General features: G+C 27.7%; 1 protein-coding gene across 1 annotated transcript in view; it reads right to left on the reverse strand.

Moving 5' to 3' along the window:
• Positions 1-3,033: 3,033 nt before the first annotated feature.
• Positions 3,034-21,747, reverse strand: part of LOC107452465 (heat shock factor protein) — a 21,048-nt gene continuing 2,334 nt past the window's right edge. Inside the window, exons 2-11 of the mRNA XM_043047776.2 lie at positions 16,848-16,965; positions 15,817-15,932; positions 14,790-15,014; positions 14,534-14,698; positions 13,467-13,702; positions 10,960-11,490; positions 10,787-10,850; positions 9,700-9,738; positions 5,803-5,848; positions 3,034-5,129 (exon numbers count right to left, since the gene is read on the reverse strand). Of these exons, the coding sequence (XP_042903710.1) occupies positions 4,876-5,129; positions 5,803-5,848; positions 9,700-9,738; positions 10,787-10,850; positions 10,960-11,490; positions 13,467-13,702; positions 14,534-14,698; positions 14,790-15,014; positions 15,817-15,932; positions 16,848-16,965 (1,794 nt within the window). The 3' untranslated portion in view covers positions 3,034-4,875. The remainder of the gene's footprint in view (positions 5,130-5,802; positions 5,849-9,699; positions 9,739-10,786; positions 10,851-10,959; positions 11,491-13,466; positions 13,703-14,533; positions 14,699-14,789; positions 15,015-15,816; positions 15,933-16,847; positions 16,966-21,747) is intronic.

Consider the following 21,747-nt stretch of genomic DNA (forward strand, 5'->3'; position numbering starts at 1 on the left):
GATGGCGTATTCGAGTGTTGCGATCGCGTTTCAAAATAAAAATATTTCTATTTTGTCAAAAAATAGATTTATTATAAAAATAAAAAGATTTAGAAAACGAGATGTTTCTTTTTTTTATCACATCACGTAATGCAATAGTGCATCTTAAAATGTTCTTGAATTAAAGCAAGAGATAAAAAAAAAAAAAAAAATAGATGAATATTCTAAGAGCAACATAAATGCGAATTAAATATTTTAATTAAAGAAATTGAATTGGTCTAAAATAATTTCAAATAAAGCGTACAGTTCAGAATAAGATTTAAGAATCAGTTTGAATTCAGTTCAGTATATTTTTAACTTTATGACGTTAATATTTAGTGAATTATCAGATTAACGAGATTTTATTAATGTTAAATCTTAAAACGATTTCCTTAAGCCCCTGATAATTTCTTTTTTTTTTTTTTTTTTGGTACAAAAACTTAGAAATAAAGTTTAATAACAGTAAGTAGTTTGAAAAACACATTTTCGAATTTCGGGTTATGTAATAATATTTTAACAAAATTTTTTAACAAAAAGTAAAAAGTGCCCCCCTCCCCAATAAAAAAAAATTTAAAATAACATGGACGATGAAATCGGTATAAATGAGGCACGTCGATGGTTTAACGACTTGTGTTTTTCGAATCGATTCGAAAAACACAAGTCGTTATAGCACCGGATTGAAAATATCGGAATTTTCGAAATCCCGTGGAAAAGCGTAGCAATGAGTGTTGAAATTTTTTTTTACATTTGCGATGAAATAGATACAAAAAAGCGCACGTTTCGAGTGCCGTATTAATACACATTAAATATATTGAGATTTTCAAATCCATGTGGAAATGCGTAGTGCCGAAAAAAATAACTTGGATTTACTATAAAATTGACCCAAATAAATCATGTTAAAAGTTATTACCATTTTAATGATTCATAATTCGATAAAGTATCGCATTAAAGAGTTCCGTATTTTTAAAAAAACACGTGTAAATTTCAACAATGGTGCAAAGTTACTTGGACTAACTATGAAATTAATGCAAATAGAGTTTCAAAAGTGGTTACTAAAATTCGAAACTAACGCATCACAGTTTTGTCGTATTAGAAATATAAGGATTTTTAAAACTTTGAAAATTCGTGGCGGTGGTAACCATCGAAAAACTACATCGATTTAGATTTGGCGCGTCAAAAATTTAAATGTACAATTCATAATTTAAAATTTTCTTTTATTTTCCAAAGAAATTATAATATAGTTTATAATTATTATATTCAAGTTCTGCTGCAGGTCGCACATCAAAAGTTGACGGGTTGCAAGTTTTGCACCCATATACGTATAGGGTACTATTTCTGGATCGCGCATCCCACGCACTGTGGGGGTGTTATTTACGCTACTGTACGAGTGCGTGATCACCATGATCAGTCTGAAAAAAGGAGGGTGTGCAATACCGGCCCTCATGACACGGCCTGTTCTACCATGAAGTGCTTAAGTTCACGCACAGATTGTTGGGCTAGTGAAGCAATGAGGCTACCCCCACTGCAGGGGATCAAAATTGTGATGGATCGTCTTCAGTTATGTTTCCCAGACCGTTGCCAATAGCCTGATGTGCAGTTCCAGTGCGCCATAAACTAACAATTTAAAATGTCAATCATATTTTTTAAATATTTCATAATGCTTATTTTAAAAATAATATACAATGTAATTCTAAGGTAGTTATAATTTATTTACGTCGCACTAGAACTGCAGTCTGCAAGAAGGGCTATTTTATTTTATAACCATTATTGAACAGTCGAACCAAATTTTGAGTTTATGACTATCAATGGTCAACTCCGAAGCCTAGTAATTCCAGAATCCCAATCCAGAAGACAAGGGAACTCCTGGATCAGTACTTCCAGAGGTATTGATTTGTTATGGAAACTTGGAGGACTTGTGATCCCGACAAATTTAATGTGCACCAGTCACCAATTAAAACATGGGGATTCTTTGGCCGGCTGAAATAGAGTTCCCCTTCTCACGAACTCGAGTCTAACGCCCTATCCACCCAGCTGGTGGCACAGAGCAGAACGCTGCATATGGTATATACCTATGGCAACACAACATGCTTTCACCATAATAGTATAGATAGTCATAGAATATAGTATACTATATGGAATGCAGAACTGAGTTCTTAAAGAATGAGTCTTGGACATTTTAGAAGATATTTTAACAATTAAATGCGAAAAATGTTATGACAGGGGAAATTTTTGCAGAACATTCCCATGCAACTGACCAAAAGAGGAGAGGGAAGGGTTAAGACATAGAACTGGTTTTCTCTTCAGGTATCATACTCGAGTGTTGCAATCGCGAATAGTTTCTGAACTGAAAAAAGTTAATATGCTTGAATCAATTCATGTAGTTCCAATCACCGTCAAAAAAATACGAGAACACTATTGGTGAAAAAAATTTTTCCGCAAAAAACTCACCTTCATAATTTTTTGCAAAGTTGAAATCAGAGCTATTTATTATATAAAATCGAGCGATAATTTGTAAAAAACTACCCATATATTTTCAGAAATGTTTCCAAAAAAGCTTGCTTATTCCAAAAAAGGCTAAGTTCTATAGCATTTCAATAATATAAGAAAGGATATATACTCAGCAATTTTTTCATTTTAAATTTTTGTTATGCACAAATTATTTAAAGTTTGTCTTTTCTGCAAAAGAGATCTATTTGTTAAAACTACTAATTGTGTTTCATGATCATAGAATTTTTTAAAAAAGCTTGTTTATTATGAAACATGCTAAGAGGTGAGTATATTTATACCGCTAATATAAAGTAGAATACTTTGCGAAATTTCCTAATTTTTTATAATGCTGATGTCCTTTCTAACTAATTGAAAGCTTGAATTTTAACAAGAATATAGTAATTTAAAATGGCAATGTTTTTTTATAGTTAACAACAATAAAAATTAAACTGCTGAATTATACTTATTAATTATATTTATATTAACTGTTAAGCTTATAAATAGTAAAAAAATTGCTACAAAAAATCCTTAGTGTTAAAATACTTTTATTATCCTTTAAAATGATAAGGTACACACATTTAACTAAATCATAGTCTTTCTGGTATATAATAAATGTTCTACACAAAATAATTAATAGATTAATTGTAAAGATAACAAACAATGCAACTACCTACAATATTAAAAGCATACTGTTAGAACAGTTTAAGTAGACAAAGCCATTAATGAGTTTATACAGAGAACAGGTTGAATTTTAATTCATAAAAATTCAAAATTCCTATTTGTCTATATTATAGTAACACAAGAGTCAATGGTACTGTTTCTAAAAAAAAAATATATTACTTTTCAGGTTAAGCTTGTTTCTAGGTATTTCAAGAATTATATATTTTTAACAAGTGTGCCATGAATCAAAGTAAATGTCACCAAATGTTTTAGTATAACATAAAAAATATAAGCTGTTCCGCTATTTTCCATTTCAAAACTTGCGGATCCTTAAAACTGATTCTTACTCCTAGAAAATTAGTAGTTTTGAAAATCCCTGAACGTAAAAGTAAGTACACACAACAAAATTAAAATCTTTTTTCCTAAGAAGAATTGCTATGCATGTCTAATTACCTAAGTACATCAATGTTTAGCTTTTTGCCTTTTTAAAGAAAGAAAAAAAAAGCTTGATGTAGTTAGTCATAATTTAATATCTGCATGTTGAGCAATGCCACAAATTGAATCAGATTACTCATCAAGCAGCTAAATGGCAAAATATTGACGAAGATTAAGTCCTATCTCTAATAAGTGCATACAATTACCATTATTACTAAATATACGTAAAGAAAAAAACAATAAAAAAGTTTAGATTACTTTCTGACAATTATTCAGTATGCAAGCAAAATATAAATTTTAAGATCTGTAGGATTTCCCATTTTAAATGGTATTATTTTTGTTAACAAATTCAATAATGAAAGTTTATTAGTTGAGTAACGTATTATTAGTTTAGTAAAGTTTATTCGTAGTGAAAAAAAATATTAAAACTGTTTTGGAAACAACCAATACCAATTTACTGTTTTACAAACATTTTCTTTCCTTAATTCCTAATGTTTTCAATTTTTGCTGAAGTTAGATTATCATTTATTTAACTGAAAATTGAACCACACTGGCTAACAAAATTTTTGCATTTAAAAAGAGCCCAAAAAATCAAAGATGTGAAATCAGAAATAAAATAAAAATAACAATTGATCTAATAGCAACATATTTACAGATTTTCAGACAAAAACAAATCTTTGCACATCGTAAAAAAAAAAAAAAAAAAAATTATAATAATTTTAATGCATAGTGCAATAAATGAGGTAGAAGAAAATCATTATGACAAATAACTCATAACAAAGTGAAACAAATTTTAAACCAAATGAAAGCACATTCATATTTAAGTATTATAAATAAAATAATCAATGCTTAATGAATTACTAAAGAAAAATTAAGTTCCTTTAAAAAAATAATAGAACAATAACAAAATTAACAGATGAGATACATGAAGTCATTAAATTAAATTTGTCGCAATAACTCTTGCTTACCAAAATAAAATCTTTCAATGTAACAAATTAACACATTTTGACACCTGAAATTTCATTGCGAAGTGTCTCAAAGACAACTAATTGCTTTTTAATACTCATTGGTAAGTTTCTTAAACTCACACATTTTCAAGGTCTTGAAGAAAACAGTTCCATTTTAAGGCTTTGTAAAATGAAAATAACTCAAAAATATTTAAACAACTAAAAATAAAAATTAATAATCAATGGTGAATATGAAAACTCAGCAAATAATTTTTCAAAATATATATACATAATTATAAATATACGAAAAGAAACAGCTGTTAAAAAATCATTCCATTTTACGCCTTTTACTTTTCTTTTCTGTGTTAGGAGCAGTTAATATAGTTTCATTTTCAAGTATCTCTTCTGATGGATTGGAAGAATTGCTTGATAATAAAACATCAAAATCTTGGGGCCCACAAAATTTGCTCACAGGAAAATCTGAATTATAGGATTCTTGTCCAAGTAATTCTAACATCTGTTGTTCATTTAGCCCAACATCATCATCTGGAGTGACAGAACTAAATTGGACAAGTTCATTGCCTATAGAATGAAAAAAAGAGTAATTAATAGAACAATTATAAAATTTTGAATAACTGAAGAATTCAAATAACAGAGTAGTAAGCTAAAGAAAGAGTGTGTTTTTCAAATTACATAATTTGCAAATTTGACATAAAAATGATACCTGTGATCAGGCCATATGTTATCTTACAAAAACGGTTATTAAAAATAGTGCAATTTTGAGTTAAGTAACTATTTAGGAGTTTTACGAGATCTTTAACTTCAAATTCTGAATAATGAAATTCTGAAGGCATGATAATGCACTTTCAACAGTCAATTGGTGACAGGGACTTAGCACAAAAAAAAAGGTATTATTACCAGATATAGGATGGACCCATTCATACATCCATTTATTCATCCACAGACTATAATTTTGACCAGAACCAGAGCACGATCAATCTCTAATTCAGTACCCCCAGAGATTTTGATTTTTTATGGAAACATGGTAGACTTTGTGATCGGACAAATTTAATGTGCACCAGCCACCATTCACTACAAGGGGGAGACTTTGGTCGGCGGGGATCGAATCTCTTGGACATGGGCCTAACGTCCTACCAACCAGGTATCCTTCCCCCCTCCAAAAAAGCTTGACTTGAAAAAATTACATGTCTGAAAAAAAAAGCACATCATATAGTAATATTTTCAAATTACATACCTGAAATATCATCAGAGGAACTAGTTATGGCCATATCTTTTTCATTCTATATTTTAAAAAAATATGATTTTAATACATTTGAAGCATTTTAGCTGTAATTCATTTTCATTCACATAAACAACAAAAACTAATAACAAAAAAATTGTTAAAGCATTTTTGAAACAGTACAGTTGGTCACATATTTTAAAGTAAGATATTTTATATAACACCTATTAATAGGTAAAAACATTCTTCGAAATATTGATATGAATACCAGGCCTAGAAGTGACTCAGAGCAAAAATATAATAGGAAATATAGGAATTCATTTAAGAAATTATAGGAATTTTATAGGAATGTTTTGAAAATAATATAAGAATCCCTAATATTTTGTTTAAAAAATATAGATTCAAAATTTGCATAGAACATGTACAACTTTTATTTATGTGTTATTCAAAACTAATGTTATGAAAAAACATTTCTACAAAACCCTATCTTGGCTTTAAAACTAAATGTTTTATTAGATAATCTAACTGGAGAAAAAAAGAACACTGATTGTAGACAAATTTTAGCTTTCTTGTCCAGGAGTAGGTTGGAATATATTTCTTAATATATTTGAATAAACCGTAGACTTATATCAGAATATAATGTTATGCATTTATAAAAGAATAATTAATAAAGTAATTATATTTTTAAAATTTTTTGAGGACCAGCAAAAGGTTTCAAATAGAAAATCTGAATAAAAACAATTAAGTTTATTAATACACAGCATTAGAGTTAAGAAAAAAAGTTTATTAGTAATTATGTTGGTAACACTAATTAATATTATATGAAAATTTAACTCCCCATCTTTGCAACACATGAACATAATCGAAACAATATATACAATCGAAAATAATAAGTGCAACTGGAATTAAAATTTAGAACAAAGTTATACAAATACGAATATAATACACTAGAATATACTAAGAGTGAACAACTCAGTTAGAATCAATACATATACGTAGAATTATTATTTTTTATTAGTTTCAGCAAGCTTTTCAGTTAATATTTTAACCTGATTAGTTGCGGATTCTATGATTGCAGAAGCAATTCTCATTTCATTAAAGTCTTTAGTTTTTAATGCTTTTTGTAGGCGGGCATTACTCTCCTGCAGTAAATTCTGGGAAAGGCTTAATTCATCTTTTAAGGATTTCACATGATTTTCTAAATCACGCAACTTTTCTTTTGCATCTTTCTTTTGTTTTTTCCGCAATTGTTCCGATTCTGATAGAGATCGTTTTTCTGCGTCTATCTTAGCTTGGGAAGCTTCTTTTTCTTTATCTTCTTTATATGCTGAATGTGCTTTAGTTACAGAGTTCAATAATGAGAAAGTTATAGGAATATTTAAAATGTTATTATCATGCCTCCGAACTGCAATATGTTAAGATTGCCTATTAAAAAATTAAACACAAATAAAGCTGCATAAATAGAAAGAAAAAGATAAATTATGAAGGCAAAACTCCAAAATTAAGAAAAGAAAAAATAAACTTCAAATTTTTCTTTTAACTCAGAAAAACTCAACAGAACAAAGGGTTACTTAAAATTATTAAGAATGAAATACAGTAGAGAACCCGGCATGTTCGGGACCATCGCTATCCCAGATGTCTGAATTTGCCTGTTTTCGGGATATGCTAAAAAACATTATAGATCGATGTTTCAGCGAACCCAAATTACAATGAAAAATACTAACATAGTTTAAAATATGAAAAATAAATAAGGAAAGTTCTCCTTAGTTAAACAAATCGGAAGAAAACAAGATTTAAATCAATAAAAACATTTACAAATTAAGATAAGAAAAAAAAATTAAAAAAACTCACACATTAAAAAAAAAACAAAAACTAAATCATATTTAAAAATAAAAGAAAATAGAAAAGAATCGTATCAACTGCGAGAGTTTTTAAAAATAAAAGAAAATACATAAATTATGATAGTAAAACTGCCAAATTAAGAAAATAAAAAACTTATGTTCACTAATATACACGTGCAATACCCCTCCTCCTCGTAAATCAGAGAGAAAGCGAAATCAGAAAGCCGCTCCTTTATGTTTGATTGACGGCAGCTTATCAGAAAAGCACCGTTTCTTTCCATCCCTGAAGAACTTCAAGGTTACAGAAGAAATATATTGAAGTTTTCTCTTTCAAAAACACCCCCCCCCACACACACACACACAAGTTTTTTCTTTCACTGAACTTGAATTTCATTTTATTTTGAAACTTCAAAAATCAGAATTTCCGCACATCGATATAATTCAAAACGGCGGGAAAATTAAGCAAAATTTATCCCGATGTTCTAGATACCAAATAAGTGGTCCTGTACTGTACTTGTATAAGCATATCAGATATTTTTAAGTCAGACACCCTATTTTTTTAAAATTATGTTAAACAATATTTTTAAGAAGAAAAATTATCTACATTTCAGAACAGAATTTTTAATGCAAGCTTCAGTTTCACATTGATTTTAAATAAAAAAATAAAAAAAGATTTATGAAAATGAAATAATATTAATTTTCAAATTTATTTATTTTCACCTACGTAGGCTGCAAATTGTTTAATTTTAACTCCCAAACATTTTATTGCACCTGTGTGGACTTTAAAATTAGACTACAGAATAACTATCATAAATGCTTTAAAATGAATTGCATTTTTTTTTCTACCTGTTTGGATATTAATCAAGTAATTGAATTTTTAAATTGCATAAAAATGAATAGCGATTTGAAGACCGAATTATATATAATACGAGTATAGCTCGCAAATTATTTCGCAAATCATGATTTTTAAGTAAGTTACCTACATAGGAATCGCGATTCATAGTCCAAAATCATTAAGTGTGACATTCGTAAATCATGTTCTTGAAAACCAAATCTCTTAAATGCTAACGATTTCGGATTCGTAATTCATGTAATGATTGTTCGTCGCGTGATATGTTTCGAAATTAAACTCGAGAAAGAGAAAAAATCACTTAATTACATTAAAATAATAAAAAAAACTTTTAAAAGGAAAACGAAAATCACTTTATTGAATCCGCATGACTACACTAAAATATATTGCTCCGTTCTGGGTTCCTTCTTTTCACACCCTTTCTATTCTATATCTTATTCCACAAACCTCACATATATTTCTTTCACTTGCTGACGATTCCCTTTTACTTGTACTTGGTGCAGCTGGGTTAAGACATTGCAAACGGATGATTGGTTAAAGAATTTTTAGGTGTGGTTTGATGATTGACATCAGACTAGCGCAAATCGGGAGCGCGGACGTTGAGAAAGGATTATAAGGGAAAATTAAGGAAAATAATACAGAAAATATAGGAAAAAATAGGAAATATAGGAAATATAGCAATTTTTCTAGATTAATAGGAAATATAGGAAATATAGGAGCGCTGCAAGGCCTGGAATACACAAACAAATGATAGCATATTTTTGAGTGACATAATAATAAATGAACTGATACACAGATAATTTGCATTCAAATAAATCTTTTGAGACAAATTTTAAACACAATTTTGGCTTAAACGGGTTAATTAAACAAAATTTTGCCACGCAAGTTTCTTTTAAATTCAATATGAAATTATACTTTCAGAATAAGCATATACTCTTGAAATTTCAAATGTAGAAGTGACTGTTACATAAGATTCTGTATTATGTTGATGTAAGCGAAAAAGTACAAAATATGCACAAAAATCTTTATAAGACATAACAGAATTAGCTAGATTTAAGGTACAATAAAGTTCCCCAGAGAAAAATTCTAAGAATAACATTTTTAAGGAGTTAAAATCAATACATGTGAAAATATTTTATATTTACAATTAGAAAAAATCTAAATTAGTTAACATTTATAAACTGATTATGAGATAAGAAACAAATATTTTAATTTACTTACATATAATGGTATATAAGTATCATCTAAACGCAATAGTTGCTAAAAAATAAAACAAGTATTAATGTGTAAAAATATTTGAATAATCACAAATTTATAACATGAAGTTTAATAACAAAAAACAAAATAGAACATTATGTGTTAAAATAGAACATTATGTGGACAACACACCGAGTGTGCAAACAATGCAAATTTAATTTTACTTAATTAAAACTGCTGACAAAATAATTACAACTTTAATGATAAATACCACACAGCGCATAAGTAGGATGGTGAACGTCAAAGGTAATTCATAAATTAAACATAATGATGAATGAAAGATGATAACAACAGAAAATAGAAACAAACAATTAGCAAAATAGCACTAAGCAAAATTATTAGCATAGAAGTACGAGTGAATTCTTATTTACACTAGCATGATTTCCATAATGTTGATGCCAACACAGTTTAATGAAAAGTTATGATTATCTCTGGTTCAAAAATATATATGTATTCTGATCTGACGCAAAAAAAAGAAAGAAAAAAAGATATATGTAGTATGATATTGTATTTGATAACCTTACTCCCTAGAGTGTAACAGCTTTTGTAACCCAAAAACCCACCGATATAAAAAAACAAAAAAAACTTAAAAGTAGATTACATCGCAAGATAAATAATAAATAATGTTATACAAAAGAACAAAAAAAACTTAAAAGTAGATTACATCGCAAGATAAATAATAAATAATGTTATACAAAAAAAAAAACAAAAAAAAATAAGAAGAAAAAGACTTAGTTTGAAAAAAACTATATTCAAACAAGAAATAATTTACAATGGAATAACTAAAGGAGACCATAATTTCTACCTATTCCTTTTCAAAATATCCTGCTTAAATGATATGATTCCCCAGTCAAGTTTATTGAAACAATCTTAAAATATTTTAAAAACTGAAAAATATTGGATAATCTAGAAACATTTCTGTTTAGTTGCAATTTACCAGAACACTTTTCTGACAGATAATAAATATTTTTAAGACAGCAAAAATAAATTCCTTTTATTTCCAAATATGCATACCAAAAATATTAAACTAATATAATTGTAAAGAGTTTACCTCTAAAAGTTCAAAGCCAGGAGTGGAGTTCATATTATCTTGTAAAATACTGAATTCTGGGTAACTGCAATAAATATTTTAAAAGAAATAGAATTAGAAAACAATAATTTTCTACATATTATATAAAATTATATTTAAAAAATTACTATTAATAATAATGATAATTAGTGTACCTCTTTGATTTAACTAAGCTTGAAGATTCAGGAATAGCTAACTGATAATTTGAACTTTTAGAAGAATGTGGTAGAGATAAGGAATCTACATCCATTGAAATATCATTCATCGTTGAACTATCATTTAGATCTTCTTCTAAACTAGATATTTTAGATGCTTGTAGTAAATCTGATAAAACTGAATCATCAAAGTCACTGTTTAAAATTGATGAAGTTTCAGGCACTTGCATGGAAGACATTTTATTGGGAATATTAACACTAGGAATTTTTCTACTGGTCATTTGAGGTGATTTCAGTTTTGAGCTAGAAGACTTTGCATTTAAAGTTTCTTCATCATCTAAAACCGTTTCTTTTGCTGGTAGAGCAATAACATTGCAGAAGGCATCTGGTTTGAAATTAGATATTTCTTGGCTGGTAAAATTTTCAACTGGGACTAAACATAACTTATTCGGATCACCTGCAACAGGAAGAGCAACATATCTAACTGGTGAAGCAACAGGTGGAGATTCTTTTGACGTAGAAGCTGTCAATCTGCAGAAAAAAAGGATAATTAAAACAAATATGTATATATATTACAGTTGGAATGTAATGAACACACATAAAATTCATAATCAGATATCTAAACTTTAAGTTCCTGAAAACAAATTTCATTTATTTTTTACGTTTATACTTTGATTCTTGCAAATCCTATAACGAAAGTTTCCATCTAAATATAAGATTTTAATAGTCACTGAAAATTTCAACATCAGGATCTTTGCACAACATTGCTTACACTGCATTGTGTGCACATTGAAAATAAAATATAAATAGCAATAATAATTTCAAAATTTATAATGTTATTAGCATGGCTTGCTCTAATCATCAAAGTTATTCATTTGTAAATACAGTCAGACCTCGGTATAAGGTCATCCGCATATAAGGTCACTTTTCCAAAGTCCCGGCACACTGAATAGGAATTCTTTGTTACAGATTATCGGATATATGGTCAAGTTTTAAAAATCGTTATCGCTTATAAGGTCATTTTTATCTGAGGCGAGGGAAGCTCTTTTCTAACAAAAGCCTATTTAACTTCCTTACAAGGCAATTACCCCTCTCGAGTTTTAAGAAAATGTTGCAGCCAGCGAACAAACTGCAATTTCTGAAATTGTTTCACAAGTTGTAGACAGTGAGGACATTGACAGTGATCCTGAGACTGTAGCTGTAACCCAAGTGGAAGCCTTCAATGTCATACGAATTTTTTTTACAAACCATGAGGGAGCTGAGTAATATTTTGAGAAGTTACAAAATCTAGAAATCATTGTTAGAAAAATGAAATCAGAAACGAGACAGACCTGCATAAATGATTATTTTAAATAAGATAAGATGTAATGTGTGTATGTACACTTTGAGGAAATATGTAAACAACTTTATTTTAAAAATCTATCTTTCTTTAATTCTTTACTAATTCTGTTAAAATTTATTGACTTAAATATTTAATTTATGGCTAATCGTTTTCGTTTGTATAACTATTTTTAAAAAATCATAATGTGTACTATTTATGTGCTTAGTTACGAACTGCTAATGAATCGATTAAAAGGTCACCCCTCTTATAAGGTCACTTTTGCGATGTCCCTTAGGGTGACCTTATATCGAGGTCTCACTGTATTTATTCAGCCATTACTACCTAGCATTGTTATAACTGTGCTCTAAAATGTACAACTCTTAGTTGTTCTTATAAGTAGTTATAAATTTTTTTAAACTAATATTTTAAAATTTTTTTGTCATAACTTTAGCTAGAGTATTTATTAAGTGCCTTTGCTAAGCACTGATTATTTCATGCATATTCAAACAATCTTATGTTATAAAACATCAGGATTATTTTTAGAATATGTATATCATAAACTTTCAAGCATTGTAAATTAGCCATCAAAAAAGTAAAGCCATGAACAGGCACCTGAAGAATCCCACTGACACAAGCTAAGTAACCAAATTGCCAATAAAAAAATTTAAAAAGAAATAGGAAAACACATTTTGTACATAGAATGCTCCCATAATCTAGATGATCTTTCAGCACCATGGTAGTTACTTTCCTTTTATTCTAGTATAATGTATAAAATCAGGGTAAGGTAAAAAATAGAAAATTTGACAGCTAAACAATATATCCAAGGTTTACTTAAGACATGATTTACAAACTTATACAGTTTAAAAATTATTTTTAAAAAAAATTATGTCACACATCTGATGCCTTATATTAGCCCTATTTGTTGAGGAACTGTTTTAGTTTCAAAAAATCAGTTTTAAGTCTGTTAATTATATATTTTAACTGCACACACACACACACAAAAAGGATAACAGTATCAACTCAAATAATATAGATAAATTATATTTAAATATTATTTATCTATATTATTTAAAAAATTAAGATTTCTGTCTTATATACCCCCTCGATTTCGGATTTACACTACTAAATAGAACATAAGTGTATGACTTTAAATAAAAAAAATAATATATAAAAAAGAAAAAAAAACCTGTCATGAAGATTTTCAAGTATATTTAAAGGTTCAATAGATGATGAAGACGCATTAGTGGATGATGAGCTTAATGATAAAGTACTGCCTTCAGCATTCTTTACTAATGGCTTAAGTATAGATGTGTTAAATTTATTTGTAGACACTGATGGCGGACTACTGGCAACATCAGATTCAAAATCTGTCACTTCATGTATAACAGCTCCTGCAGGACTAGAAGAATTTTCATCAGGAACCTTAATAAATAAAATTAATGTGTAAGTGTAATATTTGATGGAAAAAAAAAATTTTCAGCGATAGTAGAATAATTAATATATTTTTTACACAATAAATTTTACTAAAAGATTCGTCAATAATGCCCGATTCAAAACTTGCAAATAGTTCTATCTATAATAAAGATATCAGAATTCTATTCACTTGATTTACACAGAGTAAAAAAAAAAAATAAGAAAAAAAAACAAATATATCACAGTGATTTAAATCTTTTGCTGTAATCTGAATTTGTAACAAAATTCACACTCATAGATGGTGCCACAATGTCTTATGTTGGCCAAAATTTAGATTTAACACATCCAAATTAAAGTATAAGTAAAATGCAAGAAGAAGGATATTTTAAATAACATTATATTACCAATTTCACGTATTTGTCTTTGTTATGGCAATTAATTCTTTCAGATGACAGTCATTTCTTAATTTTTCTTTGGGTCTCACGTTTTCTTTACAAATATACATAAAAAAAGTATGATTAACAAGAATTCCGGTAGGAAAAAAAACAGGCTTGCTGATAAAGAAACTACAAAACATTTTCTCATTAAAGGAATTGTGTGAAATATTGTAAAAGATTTCCGAAACTCTGTGAAAATTTTGTCAGAGTATAAAGTTTTCATTAACGGAAATCGGTAAGTCAATGGAAAATGACATGCCTAAACTAATTTAGTAAGCTATTTAATGCCAAAAAAGAATAACAGAAGTAGTCAAATACAAAAAATAACAAGTTACAAAAATATAAATATTTAATTTTAAATCTTTTTATTACTAAATAAAGAGTAATATTTTAAATGACTTACAAAAATACAATCAGAATCATTATTTCTCAAAACATCAACGATTCTAGCTATATGGGAAGAATTCTCCTGAGAAACCGAGCTATCTTGCAACATGCGAGCCAATTTTCTAGGAACATGAATATTCTGGTTACTCCTTTGAATAATTTGCACAAGAAACTGAATTACCTAAAACAAAACGATTTGCAAACACTCAATAAAGTACTTATATATTCATGCTTTTTAAAATAGCAACTAGATATCTAAGTTTTAACTTTACTTTGTGAAGAACTTGTTCTTGCTTTTTATGTCTTTGCTGCACAGTTGATAGTTCACGCCACAAAAGTTCATTTTCCTGTTTCATTTTTGACAGTGTCATATCCATATTCTTCTGTTTTTCTCTTAGAATGGACAAATTAGTTAAAACATCATTAGAGCTAAAACTCACTTCTGGCTCTACAGAGACCCCTTGGGATCCTCCTCTGGTATCCCTAGAAGGAGGTATCTAAACAAAACAGATATTTATATTTATATATAATAAAAACAAATATGGTATTAAGAAAATAAATTGATAGTTCCCTTGCAAATGAATTTGTTGCTTTTTGACATCTAAAATTGGCTTTTAACATGACAACTTTATAAAATAAATTAAAACTCTCTAAACCTAAGATGAGTTGAAAATAGAGTAAAAAATTTTAATTAAAAAAAATATTGCAAAATTTTACAAAAAAAAAAAAAAAAAAAAAAAAAAAAAAAAAAATAGTAATTTTTTTTTTTTTTTAATTTAAAATTGTTTTTTAAAATGCATAATCGACACAATTTCTACCAGCTTTACTTCTACTACAACTATGATACTTAACATTTTAAAATTACAAATTATTCCTTAAAATGTAGAATTAACACAATTTCTACTAAATTTCTGAAAATTATTTAGTTTCATATTATGTTTAACAATTTCATAAATAGAATAAAAGGAATTATCACATTTGTCAAAATCTTACAAAATACATACAAGATCTACTATTCAAATTACCACTACTCTAGAATCTTGATTATTTGAAACAATTAGTCTATTTCGATTTAATGAAATATTAAGATGAAAGAAAGAGGTTTGAAGAATTCAGATTTTACTATAGATACAAACGCTTCTTCAACATTTTAACAACAAAGTATAGTGTAAAAGACAAAAAAATTAAGAACTATTTTTAGAATATGAAATACATCTAATCGTCATGCCATGTTAAGGAAATATAAAATACAATTTTGAGAGGATTGAAGGAAACTAAGCAACTTTCATAAAACCTTACCTTTCTTTTTATCTTAGTCAAAAGCTCAGGATTACCCCGTAAGAAAAAGGCATGATGGAATTCTAGTTCATTTGAATCGCTATGTTTTCCAATGTTCATAACTTTTCTAAAACCATCTGTTTAAAAATAACATTCTTGAGCAATCAGTAACTTAGAAAATGAGAAAAAGACAAAAATATAAATAGACAGTAAAAAAACACAATTAATAAACTTCGGACAGTCACATATAGAAAGTTGCACAGTGTGTGTGTGTATATATATATAAAGAGAGAAAGTTTTTTTTTTTGCATTAAAAATCAGTTTTCCCATATTATTAAATAATGTACCCTACATTAAGAAAAACGTTCTCTGAAATTTGCCAGTGTATCGTTTAAAAAAAAATTTTTCCCCTTCAAAGCAGGCTTTTTTCTTTTTTTTTAAATGCACCCTTAAATGTTCATTTTTTCATTATTTTTAGTTTAAATTATAGAAAAAAGCTTCCAAATGATAAGGTGTGATCGGAAAAAAAATTATTAGGTTTATCTATGTAAAAAAATGTTTAATTAAACAATTTTTCAGTTTACTTTTTTTGAAAAAATATTTATACTCCATTATAAAAAAATCAGAATATTATAAATATATAAATTTATTACATTATAAATATATCAGAGATTGTATTTTTGCATGCCTTCAGTTATTTTTTCTAAACTATAAATTTTCCTTTTATTTTAAAAATGTGTGAGAACTACTTTGTGAAATATATACATAAAATAATATAAGAGGGTAATTTAGAAATTGTTGAGATTCGAATTCAGTTATTACATAATATTACGCAATTTGATAAATTTTTACGGTGTTAAGTGAATGAGTTTCAAACCTCAAAGTGCCGTTTTATGTCAGGAAACACCCTGCCATTTTTTTATTCCTAGGGAGAACTCTGTATCAATAATACCGATTTAGGAAAAACTGCAATTCAATTTAAATTTACCGAAAATAAAATTTAGATAAATAATATTAATCTGGATAAATTGGAATAATAAGTCACAACTTACACATATTTAACTGCCTTATAAAACTTGCACAAGTAGGATTATTTCCATGCTTGAAATATAGCGGCAGTAATTCTTTGCAAAATCGATCAGGATCATGAATAATGACACTCGATCCATTCTAAAATAAAAAGCAATAAATATTTAAGACTTACAATGAGTACTAAAAAATAAGCATTTTTACTCTAATTAATAATAATCATTTCAATGTCAAATTGTCAAGAGGGAAGTTATTCGCACCTAATTATTCTAATTTTCAAGTGCTTAGTTCTAGATGTTTCAAATTGAAATCCTGCACTAATTACATAACAAAAATTAATCCTAAATTGGAAAAGTTTTGTCGAACATAAAACATCATTGTGCTAGAAAAGTAACTTTACATGATTTTGTCAAAACTGAAGAAATTATTTTGGAAAATTAGGTAAAGTTCAAATTGAAATCCTGCACTAATTACATAACAAAAATTAATCCTAAATTGGAAAAGTTTTGTCGAACATAAAACATCATTGTGCTAGAAAAGTAACTTTACATGATTTTGTCAAAACTGAAGAAATAATATTGGAAAATTAGGTAAACATTGCTTAAAATTTTTTTTTTAAGTTTTAAAGCTAACTTTTCAAGCTATTTTTAACTACAAAATTCTTAGTAATATCTGTAATGAAAATCAGATCTCTTAATTATAAATTTTTACAGAAATGATACTTAAATACAAAAAAAAAAAAAAAAAAAAGAGATGATGACGAAAAATGATAATCATTTCTAATGATTGCCTATGCATTCTACAATGTGTATCAATAACATTTATACTTTTTTTTTTTTATCAAACATAAAGCGAGATAAAAAAAATTAGAATAATTAACATCTTGTCAATCAATCAATTAATTAATTCAGCAAACAAGTGTTTCTCATCTTTGATGTAATAGTTTCAGAATGATGACTAGTATGAAACTAACACTATTGACAAATTCCTAATTTTTATTGTTCCTATTAAATTTTATGTTCTTGTAATAGTTTAAAACAGGGTTGGCAAGTTTTTGACACATGACGGTTTTTACCGGCTTATACAATGGTTTTTACCGTCATGTCAAAAAACCCACTGTCAAAAACCCATAGTTTTGATAAAACTGTATTTTAATTTGAGTTTAACTGCTTATGATTTAAAATTAATTCATTTTTGGGTAATAAAATTAGAAAAAAAGTTGTTAAAAGATATTTAAGAACAGATTTTTGCATTTTCCCAACATGATTATATCAAATCATACTATTTGAAGTAAAATATTAGGATACTGAACCAAAATTTTCAACATTTCCAAGCATCATTTTGTTTGGCATATTACATTACAGAAGAATGTCAAGTCATTCCTGATTTAGAGTTTGTTAGTTAGTAGTTACAAGTTTTGAAAGTTTTGTTTAGCTAATTTCTAATATTTAAGAAATGCCAAATTTTAAATTCTTTTTTTAGTTCTTGAATTTATTAATAGTTCCAAGTATTTTTGTTTGTTTGTTTATTGCTAATAATTAAGAAGTACAAAATTTTGAATCCTTTGCAAATCAAGCTATAATGATAAAAGTTAAGTATCACTATTTTCAATAAGTACGTTACAATATTTCTGTATGAATGCATATCCTTCTATAAGAATATGTGTACATAGTTGCAAAATTAATAGCAATCATTTACAACATTCATTTATAAAGGCAATTAAGTGAAAATAATATATTGTCCGCTATATGCCAAAAATGAAAGAAAACAGTGGGTTTTTGACGGTTTTTACCACTGTCATGTCAAAAATCAGTTTTCAGGGGTCTGTCTAGGTTTTTCTGAGAGGTATCTATTTTGTGAAAATTTAGACATAATTTGTGAAAAATTAAAAATTATATTAAAAAATCAAAACAAAAATATGAATTTATCATGTCTTAAGGGATACAAAAATAAAATTTTAAGAAAAGTACTTTGTGAAACTACCGTTTTTCCTAAAGTTGAATTTGTGAAACTACCGTTTTTGCTAAAATTGAATTTGTGAAGGTACCGCTAAACGGTAGTAAATTCGGCCTGGACAGACCCCTGGTTTTTGACGGCAAAAACCCAACCCTGGTTCAAAATTGATAATATCAACATCAATTTAAGTCAATTCAATTTTAAATAAAACTATCATATTTATCATTTTTAAAATAAGGTATATATTATAAAGTGGAAACATTAAATTTAACTTTTATGCATCTGGTAACATATAGAGAAAAGATGGAAACAACATAATTGTTTACTTGCTTCTTAAGTTATTAAAAATTATGTTATCACTCTCATCACTTTATTTAGTAATTATTAGTACAACAACTTAAGATGAATATGTATAATACTGTTGCCGTAATTACGTTACATTTAAGGAATAATCTCATTTTAATAAATCTCATCTTTAAAAGACATTGTGTAGAGTTACTGTAGTTTACCACATTGTAGAATATAAATAACAAGGAAGCTCCGCCCCCTGCTCGCTAACCCCCGAGAATTGCTACGCAATCTTATGTGTTTCACGCCGTGAACCATGGCTCGCTGCGCTCGCTCGCCAATGAACACAATGTTCTAGCACAAAGACATAGTATTGTACTTATGTAGAAGAATTCTATCAATGTTCTTATTGGATTTTAAAAAAGTATATTAGCTATTTAGATTGTACATGGTGAAAAAATCAAAACATTAGCTAAATGAGAAACATATTAGCAAAATAAATTATCAAATATTGCAGTTACTCACCTAAATTCAACTAAATGTGTATAATGAATTAGTTAATGCTAGAAATTCGAAAGTTTTAGAAAAAAAATATTATTTAAAAATATAAACTTTAAACCCTAACTTTTCCTTGTGAGTTAATAACCCTCAAAAAGTTTTTCATTTTCAAGAACACAAAAATTTGTTTTATCACCAAATGAAATATTTTTTGGTGATCAGCATTATTGAAATCAATTTCTATATTAATTAACATTTGTGATAAAGTACATAACATTTTAGAACAAAATAAGGATGTGTTACATACAATAAATTAAAATGCATGGCTGTTAGCATTACCCGAGAAATACCACGTGGAGGTCGCCATGCTGCATTTCTAATCGGGGAGTTATGATTTTGGCAGTTCCCCTTGCCTACTGCCAATAGAAGTTTCAATTAAATTTTTTTCTGAAAAACATTTTTTTTCTGCAAAGCTCTAAGAAATTAACACTAAGCATTTAGAATTTCTTTGAAAACACAATTATAGATTTGGCATCTTGGAGCAATTACTGAAAGGCTGTCAAATGACTTAAGTCTTGACAGGCCAACATAAAGTTGTCCATGACTAAAAACTTGTTTAGTCAATACTAAACTGATTTTCTCAAAAGTCTGATCTTGTGACTTATTTATAGTTATGGAGGAGAAGGCCTGCCTAATTAATTCCTAATTGAGTTAAAATTAAATATTATCATGTTTTTAGGGCATGAATCTGAATTGAACAACCTGATAATGCTCACTCTGGTATAAAAGCGCAATATGTTGAGCCAGTTTAAATTAAATATTATCATGTTTTTAGGGCATGAATCTGAATTGAACATCTGGATAATGCTCACTCTGGTTATTGTTTCCGTTTTTAAAAGCGCTATATGTTGAGCCACCTCATGTGACATTTTTAGCAACAATCATTGGTCGATTTTCTAACGTTGCCATTCGGGGAGTTGTAATGAGGCTTTTTTTTTGGTGCCGTGTAAGAGAAATATATATATAGATTGCCAGTGCCATCAGCTGCTTCAGCATTCTGTACAGTCTTATCTTCAAAGGGAATAGGAGTTTCAGGTCAATTCTTTCAAGACATTGGGTCGGTCCCTTGACAGGGAGCTTTTAGAGCTCGCTTCAAACTGCTCTGATAATTTTTTTCGTAAACAAACTGAAATGTTTAATCGGTTTTTATCTAATAAAAATATTTTTCCCCTTTTTTATTATAAATAAAAAATTTTGTGTAGAATTAACCTTTTAAAAATTTTTTTTAATTTTAATACAAAATATTTTCCAATGCTGCATTGACAATGACTTTTTGTCAATTCTTATTAAAGTAAAAATTGACATAAAATATGCATTTAGATATTGAAAATTTGACTGGTGCAAGTAGAATGATCAAACCATATTCAGTACTAATATTCTTCAAGTTTGTAAAAATCTTGAATTGTATTTTAATATTTTTTCTTTAAGATTTCAACTCTTATACAGTAGTTTAATTTTCTGAAAGAAATAATTAAAATATTGTAAAATGGAATTATTAGGTATTAAATAAAAAATAATGAAATTTTGTAAAAATTATGTATCCGCAATGTACCTTTAAGTTTGCAAAAATCGTGACTGGTATTTCATTATTCTTTAAGATTTTAACTCTTTTAATGTAGTTTACTTTTCTGAAAGGAATATTTAAAATATTGAAGAAGAATTATTATTAAATAAAAAATAATGACATTTTGTGAAAATTATAAATTAAATCAGTAACGAAATCAACAGTTAAATGACTAATAATCGTTAATGGTTAAACGATAAATGTCTCAAATAGTGAAGAAATTTGGAACAGGCTCCAAAAGCTCCATGTTGTGGAACAGACAAATTGTCTTTCTCATAGTAGGGTGACCCGGAGTAATTCACGATCACTCTGTTTCTGGGGTAAATAATGATCACCTAAGTTTTATTAAAAAAAAATTTTTTTCCTCAAATTTAAGACATGGACAAGAATGCTTGTACACTTTACTAAAGTATAACTACATTTACTTAATAATAGTTATTTGTTTAATCTAACAAAATAAGTATCTTTTAAACTGCTTTCTGTATTTTCCATTTCAAAGATGGGTTTCAAAATGTGCACATTTCTGCAAAGATCCCCCTCCTTCTCTTAATAATAAA

Source organism: Parasteatoda tepidariorum, chromosome 6, assembly GCF_043381705.1.
Source record: "Parasteatoda tepidariorum isolate YZ-2023 chromosome 6, CAS_Ptep_4.0, whole genome shotgun sequence".
Taxonomy (NCBI): Eukaryota; Metazoa; Arthropoda; class Arachnida; order Araneae; family Theridiidae; genus Parasteatoda; species Parasteatoda tepidariorum.